The sequence below is a fragment of the Pseudophryne corroboree genome, chromosome 2, assembly GCF_028390025.1.
Source record: "Pseudophryne corroboree isolate aPseCor3 chromosome 2, aPseCor3.hap2, whole genome shotgun sequence".
NCBI lineage: Eukaryota > Metazoa > Chordata > Amphibia > Anura > Myobatrachidae > Pseudophryne > Pseudophryne corroboree.
Window position 1 is genome coordinate 354,571,004 of NC_086445.1, and position 13,440 is coordinate 354,584,443.

The following is a 13,440-nucleotide window of genomic DNA, read 5'->3' on the forward strand; positions in this document are numbered from 1 at the left end:
TTGCAACATGAGCGTCTGAGTCCCCTAACAGCATAAACGAACACCAATGGGAAGGAATCGCTGCTTGCAGTACTTTTACACATGAACTTGTGCATCTTCCATGCAGCAACGTGGGCAAGCAGTGAAGGCTTCCGCCTCCCATGCTTAGAGTCCCGAGTTTGTTTCTCAAAGTGTGAATGTATTAATTTTTTTTTTGACACTCAATTTATTAAATTTTTTTTTTGTAATTCATTGTAATCCATTCAACAGAAGTGCACACACATAAGTCAGGGTAAATCTGCAGGAGCGTCTGATTCCGCTATCTAAATTACACAGCGGTAATGAGCACCCATAGACATACCAATAAATATAAATGAGTGTATCCTGACACAATTAACTGTTCGAGCAACACAGTACTGTAGATCGGCGATAGAGAATCTGTGTTGCACTTTATGAGAAGGGATTACTGCTACTGTACCATTTACACACCTATCAAAGCACTGCAGTTCTCTAGCTGATTTTCATATATAGTACACTGTAGTATTGTGTTGTACATTTATTGTAACCTGTCTACTGTATGAACTGTGTAGGCTCCCAGGGAGGAAGGGGGAAGTGGGATGGAGGTAGGGGGAGGTGGTGGTAAATACTGTGTTTTGCAATATGAGCGTCCGAGTCCCCTAACGGCATAAACGAACACCAAAGTTTCATATACTGTACTGTATTGTGATGGCCTATATCACAAAACATACCCAGAAAGACTTAAAAATCTCAATATGTATAGTTTGGAGCAGAGAAGTGAAAGGGGTGACATTATAGAAACTTTCAAATATATAGTACAGGTACAGTATCAACGGTTTTAACAAAGTCCAGGAGGGAAACATTTTCCAAATTAAGAGAAGCAATAGGACACGAGGACAAGCACTGAGACTGGAGGGGGGGGGGGGGGGGGGGGGGTTCAGGGGAAATTTGAGGAAAAATGACTTCACAGAAAGGGTATTGGACAAGTGGAATAGCCTCCCATCAGAGGCAGTACAGGCTAAGACAGTAGAGCTATTTAAACATGCATGGGATAGACATAAGGATATCCTTATAAAGAAATAAGGATCAAATAAGGTTTGAGATAAAAATATGGTTAAAAAAAAAAAAGGGGCAGACTAGATGGGCCAAGTGGTTCTTACAGTATCTGCCATCAAATTCTATGTTTCTATGTACATAATTCTGTTGAAAAGAGTACAGTATTTCATGGAATTAACCTTTATTTGTCATTAATTTTTTTTTCACAGGCTCTACACTGGAACAGGCCACTGAAGAGTAGGAGGATGATGAGGCGGCATTGAGTGGTAAGAATTATTACCGACATTGAGCTGATGCGACCATAGCCGTCTGATGTGACACTTATCAGATTTTTCTGGCAAATGCGTAGAAATTGGATGAAAATTGCACGAATCGGAATAGTGGATGGGGGACTTTAGATGGGTGTTCTTTTTTCAACTGGTGATGTTGCCCATACAGTAGCAACTGATCACATTCCACATTAACTAACACTTATCTAGCTACGCTTACAAATGATAATGCTGTAGGTAGAATGGTTGGTTGCTATGGGCAGCATCACCATTTGTAAAAAAAAAAAAAAAAAAACTCCCATCTTACTAAATTAGCTTGTGTCTCTCTCCCTGACACTGCCTCTCCATTCATCTCTCTCTAGCTACGGTCAGTGGTGAATTTCCCATTAGGCACATACAGTACCTAGGGACGGCATCTGCTTGGGGGCCCCAGTTGCATGCTTATGCGGATACTGTCATCCCAAAAATTATCAGTACAGTAACCGCTAAATATTTTCACTGTACTGTATAATATGCCATCTTGAATGTAGTGTAAATAGGTAGCACATACTATACAGTACTGTCCCTGTCAGCTGCCCTACGGTACGTGGTAAATATGTATACATACAGTAATTCACAATTTAAAAAATCATAATTTTTTTATTATTCTATTACAGTAAATTGACTATCATCAAATGAAAGCATCTAACCAATCAATAAAAATAGTAAAATTAGGCAGGTGGGGGGCAGCGGTAACTGTTGTGCATAGGGGTGCCCTCATCCCTAAATCTTCCCCTGGCTACTGTAGCACTCTTTTTCTCCATCTCTCTCTTTCCTTGACACTGTATATAGACACTGTATATAGTATCTGCCCCACCAACCCTCCCTCCTTCTGACTCTCCCTCTCTCTCCGACACTCTATACTGTACCTGACACTGGGCCGAATTCAGACCTGATCGGTGCTGTGCGTTTTCACACAGCTCCAGTCAGGCTTGAACTGTGCATGCGCTGCAGTGCGCCGGCGCATGCCAGACAGTTGATGTTCACCTGAGCCCTGCGATCGTCTCTGCCTGACAGGCAGAAGTGGTATCTGGGCGGAAGGGGGCGGGCCGGTGGAGTTTGGCCTCTGTTTTAGGGTCACTGCCCAGGCAACGAAGGTGTGCGGGGGGCGGGAGGGGGGGGCACGGCAGCTGCATGCGTCACATGCAGTCACTGCAACCCTCACAGCGATGAGTAGCTCCCTGCCAGCATGCAGGAGCCGCGCTGGTAGGGAGCTACTCGTCAAGTACAAAAGCATTGCCGCTGTGCAATGCTTTTGTACTTGTGCGACAGGGCAGAGCCAGACGTGCGGGGTGGACTAGCCCTGTGATGGGCGTCCCCCCTCATGTCTGAGTAACTGATCATAGCCGTGCAAAATTTTGCACGGCTACGATGAACTCTGAATTACAGTAGGCCCACTGTATCTCTCTCCATCACTCTCTCTCCCTGACACGGTCTCTCTCTTCCTACTGTATTTCTCTCTTGCTTCTCCCCCTCTCAAAGATCTTTGATTATGCTGGCTGCCTTAGTCATAATCAGCAGCATACGGCCACTCCCAAATTTTCTGAAGGTCTGGGGCCCCTTGGAATCACAGAGTCTGTCACAAGCATCCCCTTTCTTAAGTTGTTACTTTAATATGGTACTTTGCCATAGTACAGTAGAATACTGTATGTATAAACAAAATTGTTGGGTGTACATTAGGCTGGTCTATAAATATACTGTACAGTAAGTCAGTTTCCAAAGAAACACTCTTCAATACTGTACATCAGGGATGGGAAACCCTCAGTCCTCCAGATGTTGAACTAAACATCCCAGCATGCCCTGCAACAGTTTTAGCATGGCAAAATAGCAAAACTAGCAAGGCATGCTGGCACTATGTGTAGTTCGTTCAACAACAGCTGGAGGACCGAAGGTTCAGTGTACAGAGTGAATAATAAAAATTAAATAAATGGATCAGTAACGAAAATGCACCATGTACAGTGCTGTACAGGACACTAGTCTTTTCCACAGGAAATGTGTTTTAAAGATACTGTATGCACTAAATCAGGGGTTCTCAAACTCGGTCCTCAGGACCCCACACAGTGCATGTTTTGCAGGTAACCCAGAAAGTGCACAGGTGTATTAATTACTCAGACATTTTAAAAGGTCCACATGTGGAGCTAATTATTTCACTTGTGATTCTGTGAGACCTGCAAAACATGCACTGTGTGGGATCCTGAGGACTGAGTTTGAGAACCTGTGCACTAAATGTATAGTAAATGATTTTTTTTTTTTTTTTATTACAAACACACAAATGCATCCCAGACGGAAATCCAGCTTATGGTGACAGGACTCATTTACTGTATCCCCACCTATAGTCGTGGTGTATTTTAGATAGCATAATGAGACGCTCCTGCAGCATTGCCCCGATTCATGTAAAACCTGTGTGCATACAGTATCTCTATTGAATGTAAAGTACAGTATATTACAATAGAAAAAAAAATTCCTCATGACAGATACACAAGCTCATGTCTAAATATACAGTAAGCAATGATCCCTTGCCATTGGTTTTAAATTATGTCCTGATGGCTAAGGGACTTGGCCACTCACATACTGTACTGTATCCCTGACTTCAATGGACCATACTGTACTGTTGCTTCAACTCGTTTTGTGTCTGTATACACTATATTTATTAATTGATCACTCTATGGGACCTCATTGCCCCTGTGTATTTTAGCTAGGGTATTGAGACTCTCCTTCAGCATTGCTCTGTAGTTTGTCAACTTGCTATGTGATCGAGTCTGGTGTATCGCATACAGCACCCTCCAACTGTACCTTTTTGGCAGGTACAGTACCTTTTTTTTTTTTTCTTAATGGTCTGTACCTGCCAAAAAGGGCTTTGTACCGATTTTTGACTCTCCAAATTAACATTGAAAGTATACGAAAAGGGCCTTGGCCACACCCCCTTTTACCTGTGGTCACACCACTTTCCTAATTTATACCGATTTTCATGTGTAAAATGTTACAGGGTATGGTACAGTATCATAATGTGCATAGAGCTCGCTTATCCCCATCGCCCCTGTGTATTTTAGCTAGGGTATTCAAACACTCCTTCAGCATTGCCCTATAGCCTGCAAAACCTGTGCCGTCGCTCGCTCCGTAGCCGAGGGCTTCCACAGGGCAAGGGATAACGAGCGGCAGCCATTTTGTCAACTTGTTATGTGTTCAAGTCTGGTGTATCGTAATGTGCATAGAACTCACTTATCCCCCATCACCCCTGTGTATTTTAGCTAGGGGATTCAGACGCTCCTTCAGCATTGCCCTGTAGCCAGGAAAACCTATGCCGCCACTCGATCCATAGTCAAGCGCTGCCACGAGACGGGAAAAGTGGGTCACCTGCGGCGGCCATTTTGTCAGTTTGCTATGCGATCGAATCCAGTGTATAGAGCTCGCGTATCCCTATTGCCCCTGTATATTTTATCTAGGGTATTGTGATGTTCCTTTAGCATTGCCCTGTAGCCTGCAAAACCTATGCCGTTGCTCGCTCCATGGCTGAGGGCTGCCACGAGGCGACTGGAGTCAGGTGGCGGCCATTTTGTCAACTTGCTATGCGATACAGTCTGGTATATTGTAATGTGCATACAGTAGAGCTGGCTTATCCCTACTGGCTCTGTGTATTTTAGCTAGAGTATTGTGACACTCCTTCAGCATTGCCCTGTAACTTAAAAAAACTTATGCAGTTGTTGGCTCGATAGCTGAGGGCTTCCACGAGGCAAGGAGTCACGGGTGGTAGCCATTTCAATTGAATCTGCCCTGCTACAGAATTGTATGTGTACCTTACGGTGCATAGAACCTTATCCTCGTAACCACTGTGTATTTTACAGTAGATACGCTCCTGCAGCCTTTCCCTGCTTTATGTAAAACTTGTGTGCACACTTCTATTGAATGTGAAAGTATAGTACAGTACAGTACAATAGATACAAAAATCAAAAAATTAATAGTGTCTGGAAAAAATTAACACTTTGGGAATCGAACCCGGGACTCTAAGCATGGGAAGCGGAACACTTCACCACTCGGACACGTCGCTGCCATATGACAGATGAATAAGTCCATTGGTTTTAATTATGCTGTAATGGCTACGGGATTTGGACGCCAACATACAATATCCCTAACATCAGTAGACCACAATATGTACCTGTAACACGATCGTTTGCGTCTGTGTACACTACTGGTTTTATTTGTTTATTTGTCTGCGGGACTTGGACACAAATATTCCTACCGTCAATGGACTAAACTGTGGCTTTATCACGTTCGATTTTAAAAAGCGACATCTGGTGGATGATCACAGGTATTACACTTAAAGGTAATGCCAAACGTTCTGTGCGCCTACCTATGACTAGGCGTGCCTCCTTGCGCCCAGGCACACTGCGTATGCCCGATCGCGACTAACGCCTCAGCCAGCCAAAATAATGGAGGCTCCATCTGTACACACTTCTCTTTCGAGGAACTATGGACTCCGTATCCACATTGGGAATATATACCCCTAATATAAAAATGTAATCTGCGGACCTTCTACTGAGAAAACTGAAGGTTTAGCATAAAAAAATAAAAAATTAATATCCAGCATGGGAGAGAGCATGTGTCAAAGGTGAACCGGTAACTCCTCATAGAACTTCCAACTGGAAGTCGTGGCACTAATCATTTCCGGTCAGTGGGCAGACTGCGAGGAACAGGAACCAAATGTCTAACAATAATAATATCAATATCTATAAATCACTTTCATCCTAATAGGACTCAAAGTGCTTTCCATTTGCCTTTACAGCACAAAATACAACACAAGCTTAACAGGGGTGGTCTTCAGTATGCCGACTGTCGGGATCCCGGCGCACAGTATACCGGCGACGGAATCCCGACAGCCGGCATACCGACACTTTCTCCCTCGTGGGGGTCCGCGACCCACCTGGAGGGAGAATAAAATAGCGTGGCGCGCGTAGTGCGCCACTGTGCCCGCAAGGGGCTCATTTGCGCTCGCCACGCTGTCGGTATGCCGGCGGTCGAGCTCCCGGCGCCGGTAGCGCTGGGAGCCTTTTGCAGGGAATAATCCAGAACGTACTCTGCAATTCCTAGCACCCGCAACTCCTATAGTGGTACGATCAATAATATTTAGTTGGCATTTTATGAAAAGTAATATGTAGCACTGCCTTTGTAGGCATCTGATTGTGTGAAAAACTGGGCTAATTGCTCTCATGTAGATTTTACATGTTTCTTATTGTACAAATAAATTGTCCCTGCATTATTCCTAAATTTGCATCCAATTTACCAAAGATAAAAAAGTATTGGCCTTGGGTGCTAATACAGGTTGAGTATCCCTTATCCAAAATGCTTGGGACCTGAAGTATTTTGGATTTCGGATTTTTCTGTATTTTTGAATAATTGCATACCATAATGAGATATCCAGGTAATGGGACCTAAGATTAAGCACAGAATGCATTTATGTTTCATATACACCTTATACACACAGCATGATGGTAATTTTAGCCAATATTTTTAATAACTTTATGCATGAAACAAAGTGTGTGTACATTGAGCCATCAGAAAACAAAGGTCTCACTATCTCACTCCAAAAATTCCGTATTTCGGAACATTTGGATATGGGATACTCAACCTATAGAATCTTCTCCCATGGATCCATTGGGATACACAGTGTATTGAATACTAGACTTGCTTTGTCTTGGTTGCACTTTATAAATATTTCTAACTATCTATCATATGGGGAAGACTGCCCTTTAGCAGCGAGTCAGCTGCCAGAAGAATTGCATTTAATAAAAGAACAATGCACATATCATAACAGTGGATCTCTCCCCTAAAAATATGGTAAGGTACACCTCTGCTATTATGTTACTTCTCAGAAAAAAGCGCACTAGTGACACATACCATAAAGAAAACAAATATTTTATTGTTAAGACAACGCAGACATTTCTTCAAGTGTACAACCCCAATCAGGCATCAAGCTAGGCAACCTGCATATACATATCTATACTGTACACGTGCAGAAAAATATCATCCAGCTGTAAGTTTAAATTAAAGACAATATCCTGGAAAATAAAAACACCCATTTTATTTAGAAAAAGTAACAGCTCTGGAAAAGCAGAGCGTCCATAACTGCAAACATGACTTATAATAGAAATAGTGCATTATTAATGCCCCGCATGAGCATAGCATTTACTTTTCTAACTAAATGAGAAAATTATAGTCACTGTAACCCAAACAAAAAAACACAAATAGTTGTTACATTTAGATTGGTGTAAGTCATTTCCGTTATTAATCACATGTGCAGGATGATCTGCAATACTTAGTACCTGTAGAACAGAACATTTTCCCTTTGAGCATGAAGAGTAAGATCGTTACTGAACGCCTATGCAAAAATAGTGCATTGATAAGTAAGAACGCCTTGTGTATAAGCACTTTGTTTCTTCCACTGTGATAAGAAACAGCCCAACCCTAAGCAAACAAAAGAAATTGAGACTCATAATTTCAGGAGCAGATCCTCAGTGCATAGTCAATATATGCTTGTAAATGGCAGGTCACATTAAGACAGCAGAATCTCTTAAAATGCATGAAAATTATGCCCACACAAATACATTTCCCTAATTCAAATTATTGGCTCACTGCAATTCTGTGTTGAGCTAGTGGTAAAGCTGCACGAAAAACCCATGTTGGTTATATTGTTTGATATCCAGCATGACTTCTCTTTCTTCCGATGAGATAAGCGATCAGTACAATTAAAACAAGTCCAGCGAGACAAGCGCCAACTACAATGGGCACTAGCATGCCATTCTGATCTTCTGCACATTCCACAGCTAGAAGAAAAACAATTACATTATGCAAATAATTATGGAATATAACTGGAGTCAATAACCATTCCTAAACATAATTACTAAGCCCCAAAAAGGCAAAAATATACGTTATGGTAAGAACTTACCGTTAATAACGGTATTTCTCCTAAGTCCACATGATAACATTGAGATATAATGACGTGACAGCGGATTTGCACCAAACGGTCAAAGCTTTTCGGCTTCCCAGCATGCAACGGGCCCGTCCATATATCCCCGCCTCCTGGCTCAGGCAATCAGTTTTTCCAAAGCTCAAGGCAGGAGCATCATAGAGAGCCACAATCAGGTAAGAAGAACACATATGCACACCCTTCCATACAAGAAGGAAGAGGTTAGTGAGTAAAAGGATCCTCAAATCAGGTGCATCAGGGTGGGATGCCTGTGGACTTAGGAGAAATACCGTTATCAACGGTAGGGTCCACAGGTTATCCACAGGATAACATTGGGATGTCCCAAAGCATTAGTGGTGGGGATGCTCCTGATTGGACAGGAGAATCCTACGCCCGAATTCAGCATCCTGAGAGGCAAAAGGTATCAACGGCATAATGTCTAATGAATGTGTTAATGGAAAACCATGTGGCTGCCTTATATGTCTGTTCTGCTGAAGCACCATGTTGTGCTACCCATGATGGACCTACCTTACCAGTATAGTGAGCAGAAACATTAGCTGGAACAGGGAGATCAGCTTGAGAATATGCTTCTGAAATCTCACAGGCAGAACACAATGGTAGGTAAAAAATGGTGCTATTCAGTTGCTAACATAAAATGTAATTTATAAAAATTAAATGTAAAAATAAATAAATAAATAAATAAATAAATAATGTAATAAAAGCATAATAACATGCATCAAATAAGGAGTCCTACCGGAAGGATGGTCCTCCTTGGCAAAATCTCCTCCACTGTTCCTGGGACAGTGGAGATTTTGCCAGGGAGGACGTTTAGAACTGGTAGCTTGTGCAGGGTATGTCCAGACTGCTCTGCACTACTTTGTGACCTGCAGCTCCCCCACCATCCTTCCTTATCAGCAGGCCATCCTCTTGTAAAGTCCATAGAGAACAAAGAGAGAATCTGTCTTTCTGATAGCACTGACACGATCTACGTAGATCCTTAAGACACGGACTACTTCCAACGATGCATCTCCCGCAGAAAGGTCCTGCCTTTGGAAGGCCAGGACTGCAATCTCCTCGTTAAGGTGGAATTTAGACACCACCTTAAGAAGATACCCAGATTTAGTTCTGAAAACTGTTCTATCTGGATAAAAAAAAAAAAAAAAGAGAGAAATGCGAGGACGACATAATGCCCCTAAATCTGAAACTCTTCTAGCTGAAGCCATGGCCAGTGTAACGAGAACTTTAGCTGTCAACCATTTAAGATCCACTCTTAAGTGGTTCAAATGGAGCAACTTGAAGAGCATTTAGGACTAAAGTTAAATCCCAAGGACTCTGTAGGAGGAACAAAAGGAGGTTGAATGCGCAGCATTCCCTGGAAAAAACTGCGCACATTCTATAGATTGGCAATTTTCTTTTGGAACCATACAGTCAATGCTAACACTTGCACTCTCAAGGAAGCCACCCTTAAACATTTATCCATTCCTGCCTAAAGGAATGCCAAGACCCTGGAAACTCTGAAAGGTCTAGGGTCAAATTGCTGTTCACTGCACCATTGAATCTAGGCTTGCCATATTCGGTGATAAATGCAAGTTGAGGCAGGTTACCTTGCTCTGAGAATTGTCTGAATTACCTGTTGTGAGAATCCTCTCGACTTCAGGATAGTTTATGGCGGGAGACTCGGAGGAAACTGGTCATGAACTGGGGGGAGGGGCGATCAGGGGAGTGTCTGACTTCCCGCTGCTGACATCAACCCTAGGGATCGCGGCCTCATACTACTCCTGGAGCCTATGATCCCTAAGGCCTAGCGCTAATGCACACTAGGTGGCAGCCGCGTCAGTGACTGTTTGGTAGTCTCCTCCCAAAACAGTGCGGCTGTGTCCGCGTTCCCCCTCTAAGCGGAACCGATGCCTTACCATCTCCCCGTGCTCCGGCCGCAGCCTGGTAATGTCTGCTGGACTGCTAGTATATCAGACACAGACGCCCGCCGAAACAGCACTGTACTCGTGGGTAAGCGTTGTCGCGACCCGGCAGGGAGTTGTTGTAGCGACTCTTTCTAAGGTACGTATAAGACGCTTTTTAGAAAGATCACTCAGGAAAAATAGTAAGACTATAAAAATAAAATAAGAAAGCTTAGGGCTGCTAAAAAACAGCAGCCCTGTCACCATGGTACGGCTTTCATCCACACCAAACAAAAAACGGATTTGCCTGAGCTAGGAGACGGGGATATATGGATGGGCCCATTGCATGCTGGGAGGCCGAAAAGCTTTGACAGTTTGGTGCAAATCCGCTGTCGCGTCATCATATCCCAATGTTATCCTGTGGATAACCTGTGGACCCTGCAGGAGAAAACTATGCACAATCATTGCTGATGTGTTACTTGCAATTTATCATTTATATTACACAATTTAGCCATAACGTGGCACTGTTCAACCCATCTCTACATTTATTACAACTGAATTGGGTTTGGACACATAGAAAACTATAAGCACTCATTCCTCAATAATCTGCTAAAAGGGGGTTCGTTCTACTAGGTGTGCTCCCCTGTACTACATAATCAGGTATAAAGAAAATAATTTAAGTTAGACTACATGGGCCAAGTGGTTCTTATCTGCCATCACATTCTATGTTATGTTAGAATGCATGCAATAAACGCTGGTTTTTGCCAATAATGTATTTAGAAGGGAATTATATATATATATATATATATATATATATATATATATATATATATATATATATATATATATATATATATATTTTATATAATATATATAATATATATTATACACACACACACACACATATATATATACATATATATATATATATATATATATATATATATATATATATACACATACATACATACACACATACTGTATATACATACATACATACATACATACATACATACACACACACTATTGAAAATTATACATACAGAGAAGTAGAATAATTTTCTACAAAATGTTGCTTGCAATTAAGAAACTATATCAGAATCCCATGTTTGGTCTATGGGGATGCATTCAATATCCCGGCGCCGGGATACCGACACCTACTCTCCCTCTTGGGGTGTCCACAACACCCGTGGAAGGAGAATAAATAGTATACTGGGCCACCGAGCCCGCAAAGGGCTCTTTTACGCTCGCCCCATTGCTGGCATTCCGGCACCCTGCACCCCGTGGTCGGGATTCTGGCCGCTGGGATGACAGGCACCGGTATATTGATACCAACTAGTTCTATGGTGTAAGAAAATTAAAAGGTGACAAATGAATAATGGTTGTGAATCCTTTTATAGCCACATGATTTTACGTAAAAGAAAAGGAATCACGTGATATTACAAAGCACACAATTTAAGGCAAGGCATAGTAAACTTTTGCTTCTTACCAGGGCCAAATTTGTTTTCATCTATATCGAAGGCCTGGACTTGAAGGCTATAGGTGTCAATGGCAAAGTTGCTTGCAATCTGAAGATGTTGCTTAGAGTTGCATTTGTACGACTTATGTGTTGTTGCCTGCAGGTAAGATAGGTTTCCATGGTTCAGAATAAACCTGGGATCTGCAAATATAAATAGGTGATTCAACCGTATACTTCTCAAGAAAGGGGAACAAATATGTACACAGTTTAAAAGTTCATCTTTTTCTCGTAGTCCATAAGGGATATTGGGGAATCTAGTACGATAGGGTATAGACGGGGTCCAAAGGAGCCGGTGCACTTTACATTTCTTCACTGGGTGTGCTGGCTCCTCCCCTCTATGCCCTCTCCCACAGGCAGTTATAGGTAAAATAGTGCCTGAAGGAGAAAGGACATATACGAGAGAAGGAACATGAAAACAAAAAGTGGTGAGATTTATATATCAGCACACAACCAACATATAATAACCAGCAACAGCTGGTAACAACAGCAGCTGAACAGGTAACCACACAAAAGAGAACCTGCAGAAAAGTCAACGCACTGAGGCAGGTGCCCAATATCCCTTATGGACTACGTGAAAAGGATTTACCGGTAGGTAATTAAAATCCTATTTTCTCTAGCCTCCATAAGGGATATTGGGGAATCTAGTACGATGGGGACGTCACAAAGCTTCCAGAACGGGCGGGAATGTGCGAAGACTTCGGCAGCACCGCCTACCCAACCTGGGTATCAAACTTGTAGGACTTAACAAAAAAGTGTTCTTCCCCGACAAGGTAGCAGCTCGGCACAGTTGCAAGGCCGAGACTCCACAGGCAGCCGCTCAGGAAGAGCCCACCGATCTTGTAGAGTGGGCCTTTAGAGACTTAGGGGTCAGTACCAGTCAGTCGGCTCGTAACTGCTATGCCACAGGCTGTGTTTGAAAAATGGCAGTTAGTAGCCGATTGGCTGGTACTCTATCTCCAGTGACTATCTCCATCCAAGGCTTAGTAAATAGACACCTTTAGGAACAGGTAAAGTTGCCGACACATAGGCCTGTTGGATAGTAAGTCTAAGCCAACGAGCAATGGACTGCTTCGAAGCAGGACAACCCTTTTTCTGTGCATCATAGAGCACGAACAAGGAATCAGTCTTTCTGATCCAAGCCGTTCGCTTGATATACATCTTCAAGGCTTGCCCAACATCCAACGCCTCCGGAGGAGCAGAAGAGTCAGAACTGGACGGAAACACAATAGGTAGATTCAGGTGAAATGCAGAGACAACCTTCGTCAGGAACTGCTGTCTAGTCTGGAGTTCCGCTCGGTCCTCGTAAAAGACAAAAGCATGGACTTTTACACGATAAGGCCCCCAATTCTGAGACACGACGAGCAGAAGCCAGGGACTATAACATCACCTTCTTCCACAGTCATCAGAGGTTCACACCAGGAGGACTGTAGAAATTCCAACACCACATTCAAATCCCAGGGCGCCGTAGGCGGCACAAAAGGAAGTTGGATGTGGAGAACCCCTTGCAAGAAGGTCTGCACTTCTGGCAACACCGCCAATTTCTTCTGGAAGAAAATGGAAAGAGCTGAAATGTGGGCCTTAATGGAACCCAGACGTAAGCCCTTATCTACATCAGCCTGCAGGAAACGTAAAAAACGTCCCAAGTGGAACTCTGCAGGGGGATACGCGCGTTCCTCGGAAAGAGAGACATATCTCCTCCAG

At 42.9% G+C, this 13,440-nt stretch overlaps 1 protein-coding gene across 1 annotated transcript in view; it reads right to left on the reverse strand.

Moving 5' to 3' along the window:
- Window positions 1-7,255: 7,255 nt before the first annotated feature.
- LAMP1 (lysosomal associated membrane protein 1) overlaps window positions 7,256-13,440 on the reverse strand; it is a 104,720-nt gene continuing 98,535 nt past the window's right edge. The window contains exons 8-9 of the mRNA XM_063953118.1: window positions 11,710-11,880; window positions 7,256-8,179 (exon numbers count right to left, since the gene is read on the reverse strand). Of these exons, the coding sequence (XP_063809188.1) occupies window positions 8,040-8,179; window positions 11,710-11,880 (311 nt within the window). The 3' untranslated portion in view covers window positions 7,256-8,039. The remainder of the gene's footprint in view (window positions 8,180-11,709; window positions 11,881-13,440) is intronic.